This window comes from Mirounga leonina, unplaced genomic scaffold (genome assembly GCF_011800145.1).
Source record: "Mirounga leonina isolate KUSES-001 unplaced genomic scaffold, KU_Mleo_1.0 Mir_200, whole genome shotgun sequence".
Classification (NCBI taxonomy): domain Eukaryota; kingdom Metazoa; phylum Chordata; class Mammalia; order Carnivora; family Phocidae; genus Mirounga; species Mirounga leonina.
Genome location: NW_023270503.1, coordinates 4871821 through 4885630, shown reverse-complemented (window position 1 = coordinate 4885630; position 13810 = coordinate 4871821). Strand labels below are relative to the sequence as shown.

The window sequence follows — 13810 nt, the reverse complement described above, 5'->3', positions numbered from 1 at the left end:
GTAAGAAACTCAAGGTTCTCTCTAAATATCTACCCCATCTTCTAACCTGTATTTGGAACCATTCCTGTTAGTTAACCCCATAGAAACGGATTAGTGAGAGATGCTCACGGGAGAAATATGTTTGCTTATTTTAGAATCAAATAATACCCATTCATCCCAGTTCCCTCCAAAAATACAGTTTATTCTCTTATAGCAGAACTTACATTATGCAGAGCAAAGTGAAACCATTAATGCCAGTACACAGTGGGACTTCTAATAACACTACTGACTTAAAAGCACTAAGAAAGTAACTACTTTCACAAGTTCCCTAGTCCCCTTCTAAAAGCCTTTCAAGCCCTGAATACCTTCCTGTTTCTTTAGGAGATCTTCCTTTTCCTGGTTCTCATGGACCTCAGGTGGTTTAATCTGAGTTGCCAGCTCAGGATCAATGTCATGGCTGTAACTAATATAGTACATTCGGCAGCTACAGCGTGAAATGATCCGCTGGACTTGCTGGGCTTGTTGCGCCTCAGCTGGCTGGTTCCAATCTGGAAAGAGATGGGAAAGAGATAAGAGACATTCTCAATAGAGGTATTGTAAGAGCCTTCTGGCTATGTGTGATGTCTAGGGAACTCCAGATACTTGTTTTCAACCTAGCCTAACACAAAATGGTCCTACTCCAGCATATGTTAATCTTAGAGTATGTAAGAAAATGCACATCTGCTCCTAACCACATGATGTAGAATAAGGGAGAGCTGACCTGTGGTGGTGGTAACCATGCCTCCCACTGCCTGCCCGCTCTCCATCAGCTCCTGCACAGAATCCAGACTACGCTGCCGGTGCTCCTCGATATTCTTTACCTGAAGACAGAGATACAGGTACCTTTAACTCCTAGCCAACTGGGTCACAGATCTCTATGATGCAAGTAGTTATACTTACTATCCAAACTTCCACTGCCTGGAATAGCTTGAGGGATCTCCCAGGGTAGAAGACATATATGACTCTCTCCTGGCCCAAACCACCCAAATTCTCCAAAGCCAAATGAGTTATATGCACATTTGCCAGACCTGCAGGCCTGAGGCCAGAAAAGCAAGCTAGGTTAAAATTAAATCCTGTCCTACCTCACACCCATTAGGATGGCTATCAAAAAAAAAGAGAAAGTACCAGGTGTTGACAAGGATATGCTGAAATTGGATCCCTTGTGCACTGCTGGGGGTATGTCAAATGGTATAATGGTACTGTGGCAAATATGTCAAGCACAATTCCTCAAAAAATTAAAAATAGAATTACTATATGATCCAGCAATTCCACTTCTGGATATATACCCAAAAGAACTGAAAGCAGGATCTGGAAAAGATTTGTATACCCATGTTCATATGGCCTTATTCACAAGAGCTAAAATATGGAAGCAACCCAAATATCCATTGGTAGATGAATGGATAAGCAATATGTGGTATATATATATATACACAGTGGAATTACTCTTAAAAAGGAAGATGCTAGGGGCGCCTGGGTGGCTCAGTTGGTTAAGCATCTGACTTGATTTTGGCTCAGGTCATGATCTCAGGGTTGTGAGATAAAGCCCTGCATTGGGCTCTGCATTGTACACAGAGCCTGCTTAAGATTCTCTGCCTCTCCCCCTGCCTGCCTCTCTCTCTCTCTCTCTCTCTCTCTCTTTCTCTCGCCCTTTCTCCCTCTCCTTCCCTCTCTTAAGAAAAAAAAAAAAAGATACAACACAGATAAACCTTGAAGAGATTATAGAAAGTGAAATAAGCCAGTCACAAAAAGACAAATGCTATATGATTCCACGTATATGAGGTACTTAAGAATTGTCAAAATTATAGAGACAGAGAAAGTACAATGGTGGTTGTCAAGGACTGGAAAGGGGAGGTGGGGAGTTATTGTTTAATGGGTAGAATTTCAGTTTCACAAGATGAAGAGTCATGCAGATGGATGGTAGTGATGAACAACATTATAAATGTATTTTTTTTAAGATTTATTTATTTGAGAGAGCGAGAATGAGAGAGAGAGAGTACATGAGAGGGGGGAGGGTCAGAGGGAGAAGCAGGCTCCCCGCTGAGCAGGGAGCCCGATGCGGGACTCAATCCCGGGACTCCAGGATCATGACCTGAGCCGAAGGCAGTCGCTCAACCAACTGAGCCACCCAGGTGCCCCAACATTATAAATGTATTTAACGCCACTGAACTTGACACTTAAAAATGGTTAAAACAGTAAATTTTATATGTATTTTACCACATAAGAAAAGTCAAATCATGTTAAGCACAAAAGATTTCATCAAAACCAATGACTTTCCCACCCACTTTGATATTCATGTGTTTGTATTCTTGCTGTTTTCTGTCTTCACTCTGACACTGTTGTTATGAATTCTTTTGACTCTCTCCACTAAGCTGAAGTCAAAATGGGTAATAGAATGAGTGATATGGGAAGACCATAAGCAAATCTGCCAAGTCACAAAAAAATTCATAAGAAAGGCAAGATCAAAGTCCCCTCCCAATTCAGTGAAGGAAACCATAAGCAAAACGAAAAGGCAACCTACTGAATGGGAGAAGATATTTGCAAATGATACGTAAGGAACTCCTACAACTCAACACCAAAAAAACACTAATCCAATTTAAAAATGGGCAGAGGACCTGAGTAGACATTTTTCCAAAAAAGACATACAGATGGCTAACAGAAACATAGAAAGATGCTCAACATCACTATTCATCAGGGTAATGCAAATCAAAACCACTTCACACCAAAATGGCTAGTATCAGGGCTCCTGGGCGGCTCAGTTGGTTAAGCATCTGACTCTTGGTTTCAGCTCAGGTCATGATTTCAGGGTTGTGGGATTGAGCCCCACATCAGGGTCGGCATTCAGCACAGTCTGCTCAAGATTCTCTCTCCCTCTGCCCCTACCCGTGCATAGGCAAGCACACTTTCTCCCTCTCTCTCAAATAAATAAAATCTTAAAAGAAAAAAAAACCACAAAGTCCCTCCCATCTAAGCCAAAAACATTCTATTCTAATGCTAATATCACAGCCTAAGGGGGAAAAAAGGGTTCACATGCAAAAGAAGGCGTGCCTAAGAGAAGGAGAGGCCCAGAAAATGCTAGAGAGATCTTGCATAGCTCATCCTGCCCACCTCTGCCTGAGTAGTTAATATCTTCTGTGCCTACCTCCTGAGACTACTGGTAAAGAACATGGCTTGCTTGAACCACAGCTGTAATATGATATATTACATGACCTCTCATATTACCAACAATCTGACCCTTATTTGGCCTGACATCTGATTAAATGATTACCTTGGATGTAATTACACCTGAGGTTGCTTGGATTGAGCCCTAAGGCTGTTGAGGTAAGAAGTATCAGGGAAGAGGGATTAGCTTTTCCCCCATGAGTATGATGGCAAATGAAGTTATCCTATTGGTGCTTAACAGAGGTACATGGATCCAGTAACTCATTTGGGGGTACCATGCCCAGCACAATGTGGACACCTCACACGTGTGCAAGTAGTAACAATGCAGAATATTGGCTAGGTATCTTATAAACTATTAGAGCTCCCAGTAATTATGAAATTATATCCTAGAAATTATAATGCAAATTGTTTTACTAAGCGGAAAAGAAAATCTACAGCCTGGTCCCTACCAACTGCTCACAATTCCACCATCTAACAAAACATTATCTTGACACACATTTAGACCTTCCCTCACATAACAACTTTTTAAAAATGGTATGATTATTTTCCATCTAAATGAAGCTTTGTATTTTTCAAAGCACTCTCACTAATCCTTTCAATAATCTTGTGAGGGGAGAAGTATTAACTCAATTTTACAAATAACGGTGACTCACTCAAGGGCTACTATAATAGCAAAGGTGGCATCTGACTCCTAGACAAGCAACCTTTCTATTCAACCATACTGCTTTGCTGAAATAACCAATCGACCATCTTCATAAATCAGAGAAAGAGCAGATAGAGAATTTATCTCAAGTTCTCAAACTTACTGCCTGTTTTCTTGGCTGCCCACTGATTAGTGTGCTTTATTAGCAGGGGTCAGCAATCTTCTCAAAAGTAAAAAAGTTCCAACCTACTTTATTCTAGTGCTGGGAATTGAGAATTTCCTTTGCAATGAAAAAGAATAGCAAGAGGGACGCCTGGGTGGATCAGTAGGTTGAGCGTCTGCCTTCAGCTCAGGTCATGATCCCAGGATCCTAGGATCGAGTCCCACATCGGGCTCCTTGCTCAGCGGGGAGCCTACTTCTCCCTCTGCCTGCTGCTCCCCCTGCTCATTCTCTGACAAATAAATAAAATCTTAAAAAAAAAAAAAAAGGGAAAAAGAATAGCAAGAGATTAAAAAAAAAGGCACTACGTGCTCAGAGACCACAAATCAGAGACTGCCTACAATTCCTACATTCAAGGTATCACCAGCTTCATTATTCTATTAAGCTGGTAGCAACAGGTACTATCCAGAATCTTGCAAGTAGTCTGCCGGAAGGAGCCAAATATGGAAAACTGGGACTATAATGGGCCTTCCCAGTCCCACTGACTAACCTCTAACCAGAGCTGTCGGCCATCCTGCTCAGTGGGGCTGCTTTCAGTGGTGGCAAAGTACTGCATGCCATCCAGTAGGCAAGTCCAGGATGTCTTCTGCTTCAACGTGTCACCATACCAAGCTGGATGATGTTGGCACTGCAGCAGCTGAGCTTTGGCAGCTGACACAATGACACAGCCTTCTGTCTCTGCTCCACGAAGAACCATCTATACCATAGACAGAAGCAGAATCACAGCACAAGGGCCACCAGGGAAGGTGAGAAGGTTAGTGAAAGGATTGTACCAATGACTACAGCTGGTTCTAATTCTGGCTTACTGAGTGAATGCTATGGTTTTAGACATGAAAGTGATTATCCTGGATACCTGCTGGAAGGAATAATTTTTTGAGGCTCTGTCTGCTCATTCTTATTCGGTGGTGGGAGAAGGTGAACAAACCCATATTATGATCTAGCCCAATGTAGGGGTGCTCTGGTAAAGAAAAGTTACCTGGCAGTTAACCAGCTCAATAAGGCAGTTTCGGTTATATATGTCATCCGTCTGGCAGGCAGCAATGCCACACAACTGGTCACTCACACCTGACTCCTCTTCTGTGAACACTACAAACCTATCTGTCTCTTCAATCAGCTTCTGCAACATGTAGGCACCTGTCAGAGAAACAGGAAGTGGGAAAAAGTCATAATCTCAAAGGGATAGAGAACACATCTAGGGTCAAACTGATCTTCCTTCAATTTCTCTAGAACACATTCTCCTATCTGCAACTCCAGCTCACCCACGCCACCCCTTGATCCCTGAGGGCAAAATAAAGGTTGTTATTTTATTTTCCCTTCAATTTAACAGAAGAAAGAGATTCCCAAAAGAATCTTAGAAATGCTATATAAGGGACTGCCTTCGGCTCAGGTCATGATCCCAGGGTTCTGGGATTGAGCCCTGCATCGGGCTCCCTGCTCAGCAGAGAGCCTGCTTCTCCCTCTCCCCTTGCTTGCCTGCCGCTCCCCACCGCCCCCCCACTTGTGCTCTCTCTGTCAAATAAATAAAATCTTAAAAAAAAAAAAAAAATACTAGCAGCATTTTTTTCTCTTAGGTATATCAACCTCTGAATTATTCTAGGATCTTTTTTCTCCCTTATCTTCACTTCACATTATCTTAAATGTTTGTTGACCACTCCTTTCCCCCATGAAACCACTTCCTTGCCATCAGTGCCACTGTGTTCTCATAGTTCTACTGCTTCCTTTGACTATGCCTCTAAATTTTTTTCTCCCAGGTCTTAGAAAATAAGTATCTCCTAAGGTCTATCCTTAGCATGTTCCCCTCTCTTCCTCTTTCTTCCAATGAGTTTGTCTAACAGTGTGTTATGTTCAATAGCAGCCTCCAGAATCAGACTAGTCTGCCTATATTTAAGATCCTATCTCTGCCAGTTTCTTGATTGTGACCTTTGGCAGCTTGCTTTAACCTGTGTCTCAGTTTCCTTGTCTGTAAAATAACAATAACTGTCTCATAAGGTTGTTGAATTTTTTTTTTAAGATTTTATTTATTTATTTAACTGACAGAGACACAGAGACAGCTAGAGAAAGAACACAAGCAGGGGGAGTGGGAGAGGGAGAAGCAGGCTTCCCGCGGAGCAGGGAGCCCGATGCAGGGCTCGATCCCAGGACCCTGGGATCATGACCCGAGCCAAAGGCAGCTGCTCAACCAACTGAGCGACCCAGGTGCCCCTGTTGAGAGAATTTAATGCAACAACATACAGAAGTATTTTGCAGAGTACCTGCCACACAGTAAGCAACTATTATTATCTCCTTGACCTTACCTCTTAGCTCTCTGCTGAAACTCCCAAAATCTTCAGCTCTAGTACTAAGCTTCTAGATCTCATCTCCAGCTGTTAGACATTACCTAGATATGCTACTTATGTCACACATTTCATATGCAAAGTAACATTTCTATCTATCCCCTCATCTCCATTCCCACTGCCTCTACCAAGTTCAGGCCCCCATTACATGTTGTTGGGACGCCATAATAGTTTCCTTATCTGTCCCTCCACCTCCAGTTTCTTCCTCTCCAGTCCTCCTCCAAAGCACTGCCAGATTTATCTTCCTAAAAATTAAGTCTAATGATGACACATCCCTATTCAAAAGCCTTCTCAGTAGTTCACACTGTCTACTGAGTAAGAACCAAAACCTCCTTAGCCTTGTATGAAGACCTTTGATGGTCCATGTGTAGCTTTCCTTTCTAGGATCTTCCCTCGCCCCTCATCTTAGCTACTCTTTATGCCAACTGAAACAGACTGTTTGCTCTCCTTTGAACATACTGAGCTTTACCAGTTCTACTCCTATTCAGGATATTCCCTCTGCCCTGAATGCCCTTCCTCCCCATTTCCACAAGTTCAAACCATATTAAGCCTTCAAAGTCCAGCTTAAATGCTACTTCATCAATAAACCTTTCCCTAATTGCACTCCCTCTTTTTCACTCCAGTCAAGAACTCCCATATGGGGCGCCTGGGTGGCTCAGTTAGGCTCTGTCGTTAAGCATCTGCCTTCGCTTCGGCTCAGGTCATGATCCCAGGGTCTTGGGATCGAGCCCCGCATCAGGATCCCTGCTCTGCGGGAGGCCTGCTTCTCCCTCTCCCACTCCCCCTGCTTGTGTTCCCTCTCTCGCTGTGTCTCTCTCTGTCAAATAAATAAATAAAAACTTAAAAAAAAATAACTCCCATATACTTCCGTTTCTCGCTTGTGACATACGTCACTTTTACCTTGTTCTTGAACTCACCATGAACTTGCATTCCTCTGTACTTATTATTCCCTCTCCCTAAAATGCCCTCTCCCTTCTCCTTGACTGTTGAACTCTTATTCATCTTTTAAGACCCATCTCAACTATCTTTTCTGGGAAGCCTTTCTAGACTTCCCTATGCTGATTTAAATACTTTCTTCTTGAACATTCTTACAAAGCATTTTCATAATGAAATAATAATTTACATGTCTACCTACTAGTTTCTGAGTTTTCCCTCATCTTTATATCTCTAATGTCTAGGGTTATGTCTGGCACATTATAAATCCTCTATAAGCTAAAATGAATCTATGAATGAATGAGTGGTTGAGTGAATGAACGAACTAATCTTAGCTCATCCAGAGATGATAAACTAGTTGTTGCGGCAAGTAGACTTTCATTTTATTTCTCACTGAACCCAGTGCAGTGCTTTGTGCCTGTTAAGTACTCAATATTTGTTGACCGAACAAATTCATCAAACCACAAAACAATTCTTTAATCCCTTCTTTCCCTTACTCATCCTGTTTTGACCTATCACTTCTTCATGATCCTCTTCTTTTGGCCACAGGATCACACCCTTTAAATGCCTATATCATTGCTATGTAAGACTGAAGTGCTGGGGCGCCTGGGTGGCTCAATTGGATAATCGTCTGCCTTTAGCTCAGGTCATGATCCCAGGGTCCTGGGACTGAGTCCTGCATCAGGCTCCCTGCTCGGAGCCTGCTTCTCCCTCTCCCTTTGCCCCTCCCCTCAGCTCCTGCACACTCTCTCTCTCAAATAAATAAATAAAATCTTAAAAAAAAAAAAAAAAAAAAAGACTGAGGTGGCCTAATATGGAAAAACAATGGTTTTCATCTCTACATCTAGATGGAACATCTGTGATTTAGTCCTTCCCATTTCCTGTCCAATCCCATGTACATATTCTACACCTAACTCTATGAAGTCTCATCTCCCCCAGCTTACCTCCTGATGACCCCTTATCAGGCTGTCCACTAAAGCTGGGAGTGTTGACGGGAGGTGGGGCTGGGACACTGGTCAGAACACTCTGCTTTGGCTTTTTAGCTGGCATCTGGGGTTCAATCTTTAACCCCTTCAGGGCCTCAGTAGAGAGATTACGTTTGAGTACTGCTGCCTTTTTATAGCCATCATATAAACCAAAGGCAATGTCCCGATTGGTGGTTGTCCAGGAAGCCCGTAAATCTACCAAGTGCAGCTGGTGTGTATGAAAGGCGGGATCCCCAACTCGAGTAGAGAGCTCCTAAGAAACAGGTAAAGAACCACAAGGTAGCATGGAAATTCCCACAATATCTCCTGGACCACAAATGTAGAGACAAGAAAACAAACTTGTTGAATAAGCAATCTATTCTTGGGGCGCCTGGGTGGCTCAGTCGGTTAAGCGTCTGCCTTCAGCTCAGGTCATGATCCCAGGGTCCTGGTATCGAGTCCCACATTGGGCTCCCTGCTCGGCGGGGAGTCTGCTTCTCCCTCTCCCTCTGCTCCTCCTCCTGCTCATGCTCTCACTCATTCTCTCTCTCTCAAATATATATATAAAAAAAAAGATTCTCTCTCTCCCTCTCCTCCTGCCCCTCCCCCCCACCTAAAAAGGAAAAAAAAATCTGTTCTGGGAGAGATAAGACGACCCTGGAGAAAGAAAAACTAAGTGGTCTTAATGTGTGCATTAGACTACACTCAGACTATATCCACTATATTTTAAATGGTTCAGAAAATTTCAACATATAGCTATCTCAGTCAGTAGAGCATGGGACTCTTGATCTCAGGGTTGTGAGTCTAACCCCACCTTGGGCATGGAGCCTACTTAATTAAAAAAAAAGAAAAAAACATTTCAACATAAAATCTTTCCTTAATTGGGGGAAAAAAAATACCAAATAAGGTGCTAGAAAAAAAGTTTTAACTGTTTCCTAAAGGGCAAGAGACTACCTTTAGAAGGAGAGGGAGAAAAGGAATTTTCAAAAAGAGGCACACTGATACAGCTGATAGTGAATTCATCATACGGTAATGATACATATGCTTGGAATATAGTTAGAAACGTTACCTGGACCTTAGCATGAAACCTACTGCTATGGACTGAATTGTTCCCCCAACCAAACTTCATATGTTGAGACCATAATCCCCAATGTGATAATATTTGGAGATGTGGCCTTTAGGAGGTAATTAGGTTTATATGAGGTCATGAGGGTGGGGCCCTTATGAAGGGATTAGTGCCCTTATAAGAGACACCAGAGAGCATGCTCCCTCTCTCTTTTCCTGCCTTGTGAGGACACAGCAAAGGCAACTGTCTACAAGCCAGGGAAGAGCCCTCACCAGAATCTGACTAGCCTGGCACCCTGATCTTAGACTTCCCAGCCTCCAGAACTATGAGAAATAAATATCTGTTGTTTAAGCCACACATTCTTTGGTATTGTTATGGCAGCCCAAACAACCAAGACACCTACTGATACAAATAAGGTAGTAAAGAGACTGTGTCAGGCGGTACCTCCTCAGCCGTGCGATTGCTATGCCGCTGGTAGGTGAGGGAGGACAGGCTCAGTAGGTGGGTCTTTGTTACCAAGGGATCAAGGCAGTGATCAGCATTCTCTTCGGTGGGCGAAGCCATCAGGTGAACAGTCACCTGACTTAGGTCACTAACCATCTGGGTCACACTCCAGTCAGAGATGAGGCGCCGCATCACTGTGCCCGCTGAGAAAAGGGGGCATACAGAGCCCATGCAGGCCAGTACAGAAGAACAGTGTGGGACAGAAAGAAGGACAAGAAATGAGAAGGGCAAAGAGGGCAAGGATCAGTCTAGGCGAAATGAAGGCAGTCTTTGAACCTACCTTGAGGTATAAGCCGCTGAGTTCCCCTAGTAAAGACATGGCCCTGACTGCACTCAATCTGGACGCCCCGTTGCTGGGCGAATGAGGCCCAGTAATGCACCTGGCAACAAGAGAGCATAACACTGAACAAAGAATGGCATCAGAGAGATGATTAAGATAAGAAAACAGGAGAAAACTAGGGAAGGGGAAGAGAACTGAAGATGTCAGCAGGGATGCAGAGCCTGACCTGCAGCTGGGGAAAAATTGCAGTATAGGAAAGCTGCTTGTAGTGCTGGCCAAGTTTCTTCTTGCTAGGTTTCAGGTTATTGAAGAGCTTTCCCCTACAGATAGGCCTTGTGACACTAGTCCAAGTTGCCCAGAAGTTTTGCATCCAGCGCAGAGTACTACTATATAACAGAATCCGGGGCTGGGATATTGCTGTAAAAGACAAGATAAACATTTCCTACCTGGGATTAAAACAGGGATGAAGCTAAAGCTAGCTTCAGCTTTTAGAAGTTTAAAAACCCAAGCAGCATTCAGCCTCAACTCAATATCCCCAACACCTTTTCCTTTTAAAGATCTAAGCTTTGCGGGCACCTGGGTGGCTCAGATGGTTAAGTGTCTACCTTCAGCTCAAGTCATGATCTCTAGGTCCTGGGATCAAGCCCCCATCTGACTTCCTGCTCAGTGGGGAGCCTGCTTCTCCCTCTCTCTCTCCCCCTGCTTGTGCTCTGTCTCTCTTCTCCCAAATGAATAAATAAAGTCTTAAAAAAAAAAAAAATCTAAGCTTTGTGTTCACCAATGCTTTCTCCAAAAAAAGTCCTAATCCAAATCCTCCCTTGCTTTCCCTATCCCCTCCCCAGAGGGTCAAGTTGAAGTCCTTGGTGTTTAAGCCAACCTCCCAACCCTTCCTCCCATTGCCCCAGACCCAAGCCTCACTCCCACTGTGCCGGGTCAGATCCATCTTGATGGAGAGATTGAGGTTCTCAGAGCGGAATGCCCGGTAGGAGTCATGGAGTTGGCCCAAGGGCACCTCAGGCAGAAACTCTGGGGCCCGCAGAGTGACACTGTGGTGATCATGGGGGTTCCCATGGCATAGCCACTGCAGGTCCAGTGTCATGCAGAGGTCAGGCAGGTGAAGGAAGCAGCAATCATCATACCTGTCTCACAAGAGAGTCCCAGCTCTCAGTGCCCTGGTCACTTGCAACCCCCTGGCTCTTCCCCTCTCCCTCCCACCCGAATCCCTCACCGTGCTGAGGCCCCACCCATCACTCCACTCACTTAGAAGCTGTTCTCACGTTGACATCCAAGTCACCTTTGAACACAAACTGACCAGGTTTCCAGTGAAAAGACAGGTGGCTCCACTCCCAGTGCATATTTTCTGTCGTGTTGTACGGGTCCTATAACCACCCCCAATAGCTCGGTGAGATCTGGGTAAGAGTATCACCCAAATCTCCCAAATGAGTACCGTTCTCTCTTCTCCCATGTGCTATACAAGCCCCAACCATACCATCCTAATAAGAAAACAACTCTTCTGGAGCCCCTCACCTCAGTAGCCAGCTGGTGCAGATTTGCCTGTTCAATGTCCATGTACCAGTCGCCATGGAACAGAAGACGGCTCTTGTCCCACCAGGGCAAGGGGGGGCTGGGGTCAGCTGAGGGCTTGGTCAAGAGGTCCAGAGACTGGCTAATCAGTGTCCAGGCTGGATCCCAGCAAGGGCCCCATACCACTGTGTACTGAAAGATTTCCGCTAGGACAGAGGAGCAAAGGGTACAGCTTGTTACACAACTTCTCTCTTCACTCCAGAAGGCCTCAGCTCCTCTCCCATCCCAGCCATCACCACGTCCCTCAGTCAAACCGACTGCCCTCCTCTACTCACAGCGGAAGTCGTGGTAGAACTTGAGTGGGGGCATGTTCCTCTCTACTGCCACATTACCCCATGGAAGCCCCAAGTGCAAGATCTGACGCCTCCGGGAGCAAGGCTGACCACTCTGCTCAGTGCCCACAAGTCGACCCATCAGCCGCCAGTCACGTATCTCGAACAGGTACCGGGGATAATCTCGTATCCGGACTGTTATTACAGGAAGGATATACGCTATTTAGAGGACTGTCTCAACATTCTCAAGCATTTTCTCCCCTGCCACAACTTTTACCCATCTACTTAACAAGGTCAACTGAGAGAACAAGAGCTGGCAGTTGGGAGAAAAGCTGGAAAAGGGCGCAGAGACACTGAGCAGACGGTGAGAGTAATAACACCAAGATGCAAGAGGCACACTAACCCTGAAGATGACTGTGTTAGTTGTCCTTTATGTTAGCCAAGCAGTTTCAGGGTGAAATTCAGGAACAAAGAAAGGAAGAAGAGCCCACCCATCCCACTCCACCCATCCAAAAACTACCACAGTTCCCAATATAACTGAGCTCCTCTGTAGTCAATCAAAGAGCTTTCTAGAGCTCTGAGGGCAAACACCACACTCTGCAAATAAGGAAGGGCTACTTACCCAAAAATGTCTTAACACTGCACTTGAGCATACGACACCACTGAATGACAAGATCTACTCCCTCGGCAGGAAAAGGGCTGCCTGGATCAAGCTCTTGAACTTGCTCTACTACACGCTCAGGCCCATGGAAGGAGGCATCTGCCAGAGCTACCAGCTCTAGTCCTGCCAGGCTCCAAGTGAGCAGTGCCCGGCGCATAGGTGTGTTGCCATAGAGACGACGGGAGCGCTGAATGTAGATTTCAATGTTTTTATGTTCCAAAGAGGCATAGAGCTCCTCAATTTTACGGGCTGGCAATAACTCCCCGTGTTGCTTCCGAAGGGCAGCCACCTTGGCATCCAGCAGCTGCAGCCTTTTGGCACTCTCCTTACTTTCATCCTTCATCAGTTCATAGTTATCACGAAGTTTCACCTCAAAGACGTCATCCAGGAAAACCCATGAGAAGTGCTGAACCTTCAAGAGTAGATCAGGTGGGAGTGGGGCAGGGCTTGGAGAAGCCTGAGCATGAGTTCCTCGATGCAGCCCCTTCAGCCATTTCTGAACTCCCACAGCCTCATCCAGAGTTCGAGAGAAATCATACTGATAAGGAAACTCCACTGAGACTGAGCCCAGGGACAGGAGCCAAACACGGTTCCGGAGGGTCTGCAGCCCAGGGAAAGGGTTCCGGTGCAGGATCATCTCCTCCAGTTCAGGCAGCAGCTGTACCTCCATCTCCTTGAAGTGGAAGATGCTATTGCCATCAAAGCCAGCAGCCAGCTCTGGGCAGTAGGCCTGCAGTGAACCCCCATGCCGGCTCAGCGACACGCTCTCCGCAGTCAGGGTAATGAACTTGTCCTCAGCTACAAAAGCTGTCAGCTTGGCTGTGCTCACCTCTAGCGTCAGGTTTAGTAGCCGCTTTGGCGGAGATGGCTCAGGGAGAAGGCCTTCGGGTTCAGACACAGTCACTGGAGGCTCTAGTGCAAGGAGTGGAGCAGACTCGGGAAACAGAGTGGCTCTTAGTAGGTCTCGGCAATGCAGGGTAGCCAGGATGTGCTGGTATAGGGACATGTGATCTGGGGGGCTCCAAAGTAAGGTGAGCCCTGTACCACACTGAACCTTCAGGGAGCAAGAGAAGGGATCTGTCAATTACAATGTCCCAAAACAGGAGAGAAGGCTGGGATTATTATTATACATGCACACCTGGGTCAAGAACCATCTCCACTCAGAACCATTT

At 45.3% G+C, this 13810-nt stretch overlaps 1 protein-coding gene across 6 annotated transcripts in view; it reads right to left on the bottom strand.

Moving 5' to 3' along the window:
* KIAA0100 (KIAA0100 ortholog) overlaps positions 1–13810 on the bottom strand; it is a 28560-nt gene that overhangs the window by 5544 nt on the left and 9206 nt on the right. For all 6 annotated transcript variants that reach the window (XM_035027719.1, XM_035027718.1, XM_035027722.1 and 3 more), the window contains exons 16-28: positions 12600–13692; positions 11981–12172; positions 11649–11851; positions 11382–11500; positions 11040–11260; positions 10348–10538; positions 10122–10221; positions 9782–9984; positions 8251–8545; positions 5017–5174; positions 4531–4737; positions 740–839; positions 345–527 (exon numbers count right to left, since the gene is read on the bottom strand). In XM_035027719.1, coding sequence (XP_034883610.1) covers positions 345–527; positions 740–839; positions 4531–4737; positions 5017–5174; positions 8251–8545; positions 9782–9984; positions 10122–10221; positions 10348–10538; positions 11040–11260; positions 11382–11500; positions 11649–11851; positions 11981–12172; positions 12600–13692 — 3265 coding nt within the window. The remainder of the gene's footprint in view (positions 1–344; positions 528–739; positions 840–4530; positions 4738–5016; positions 5175–8250; positions 8546–9781; positions 9985–10121; positions 10222–10347; positions 10539–11039; positions 11261–11381; positions 11501–11648; positions 11852–11980; positions 12173–12599; positions 13693–13810) is intronic.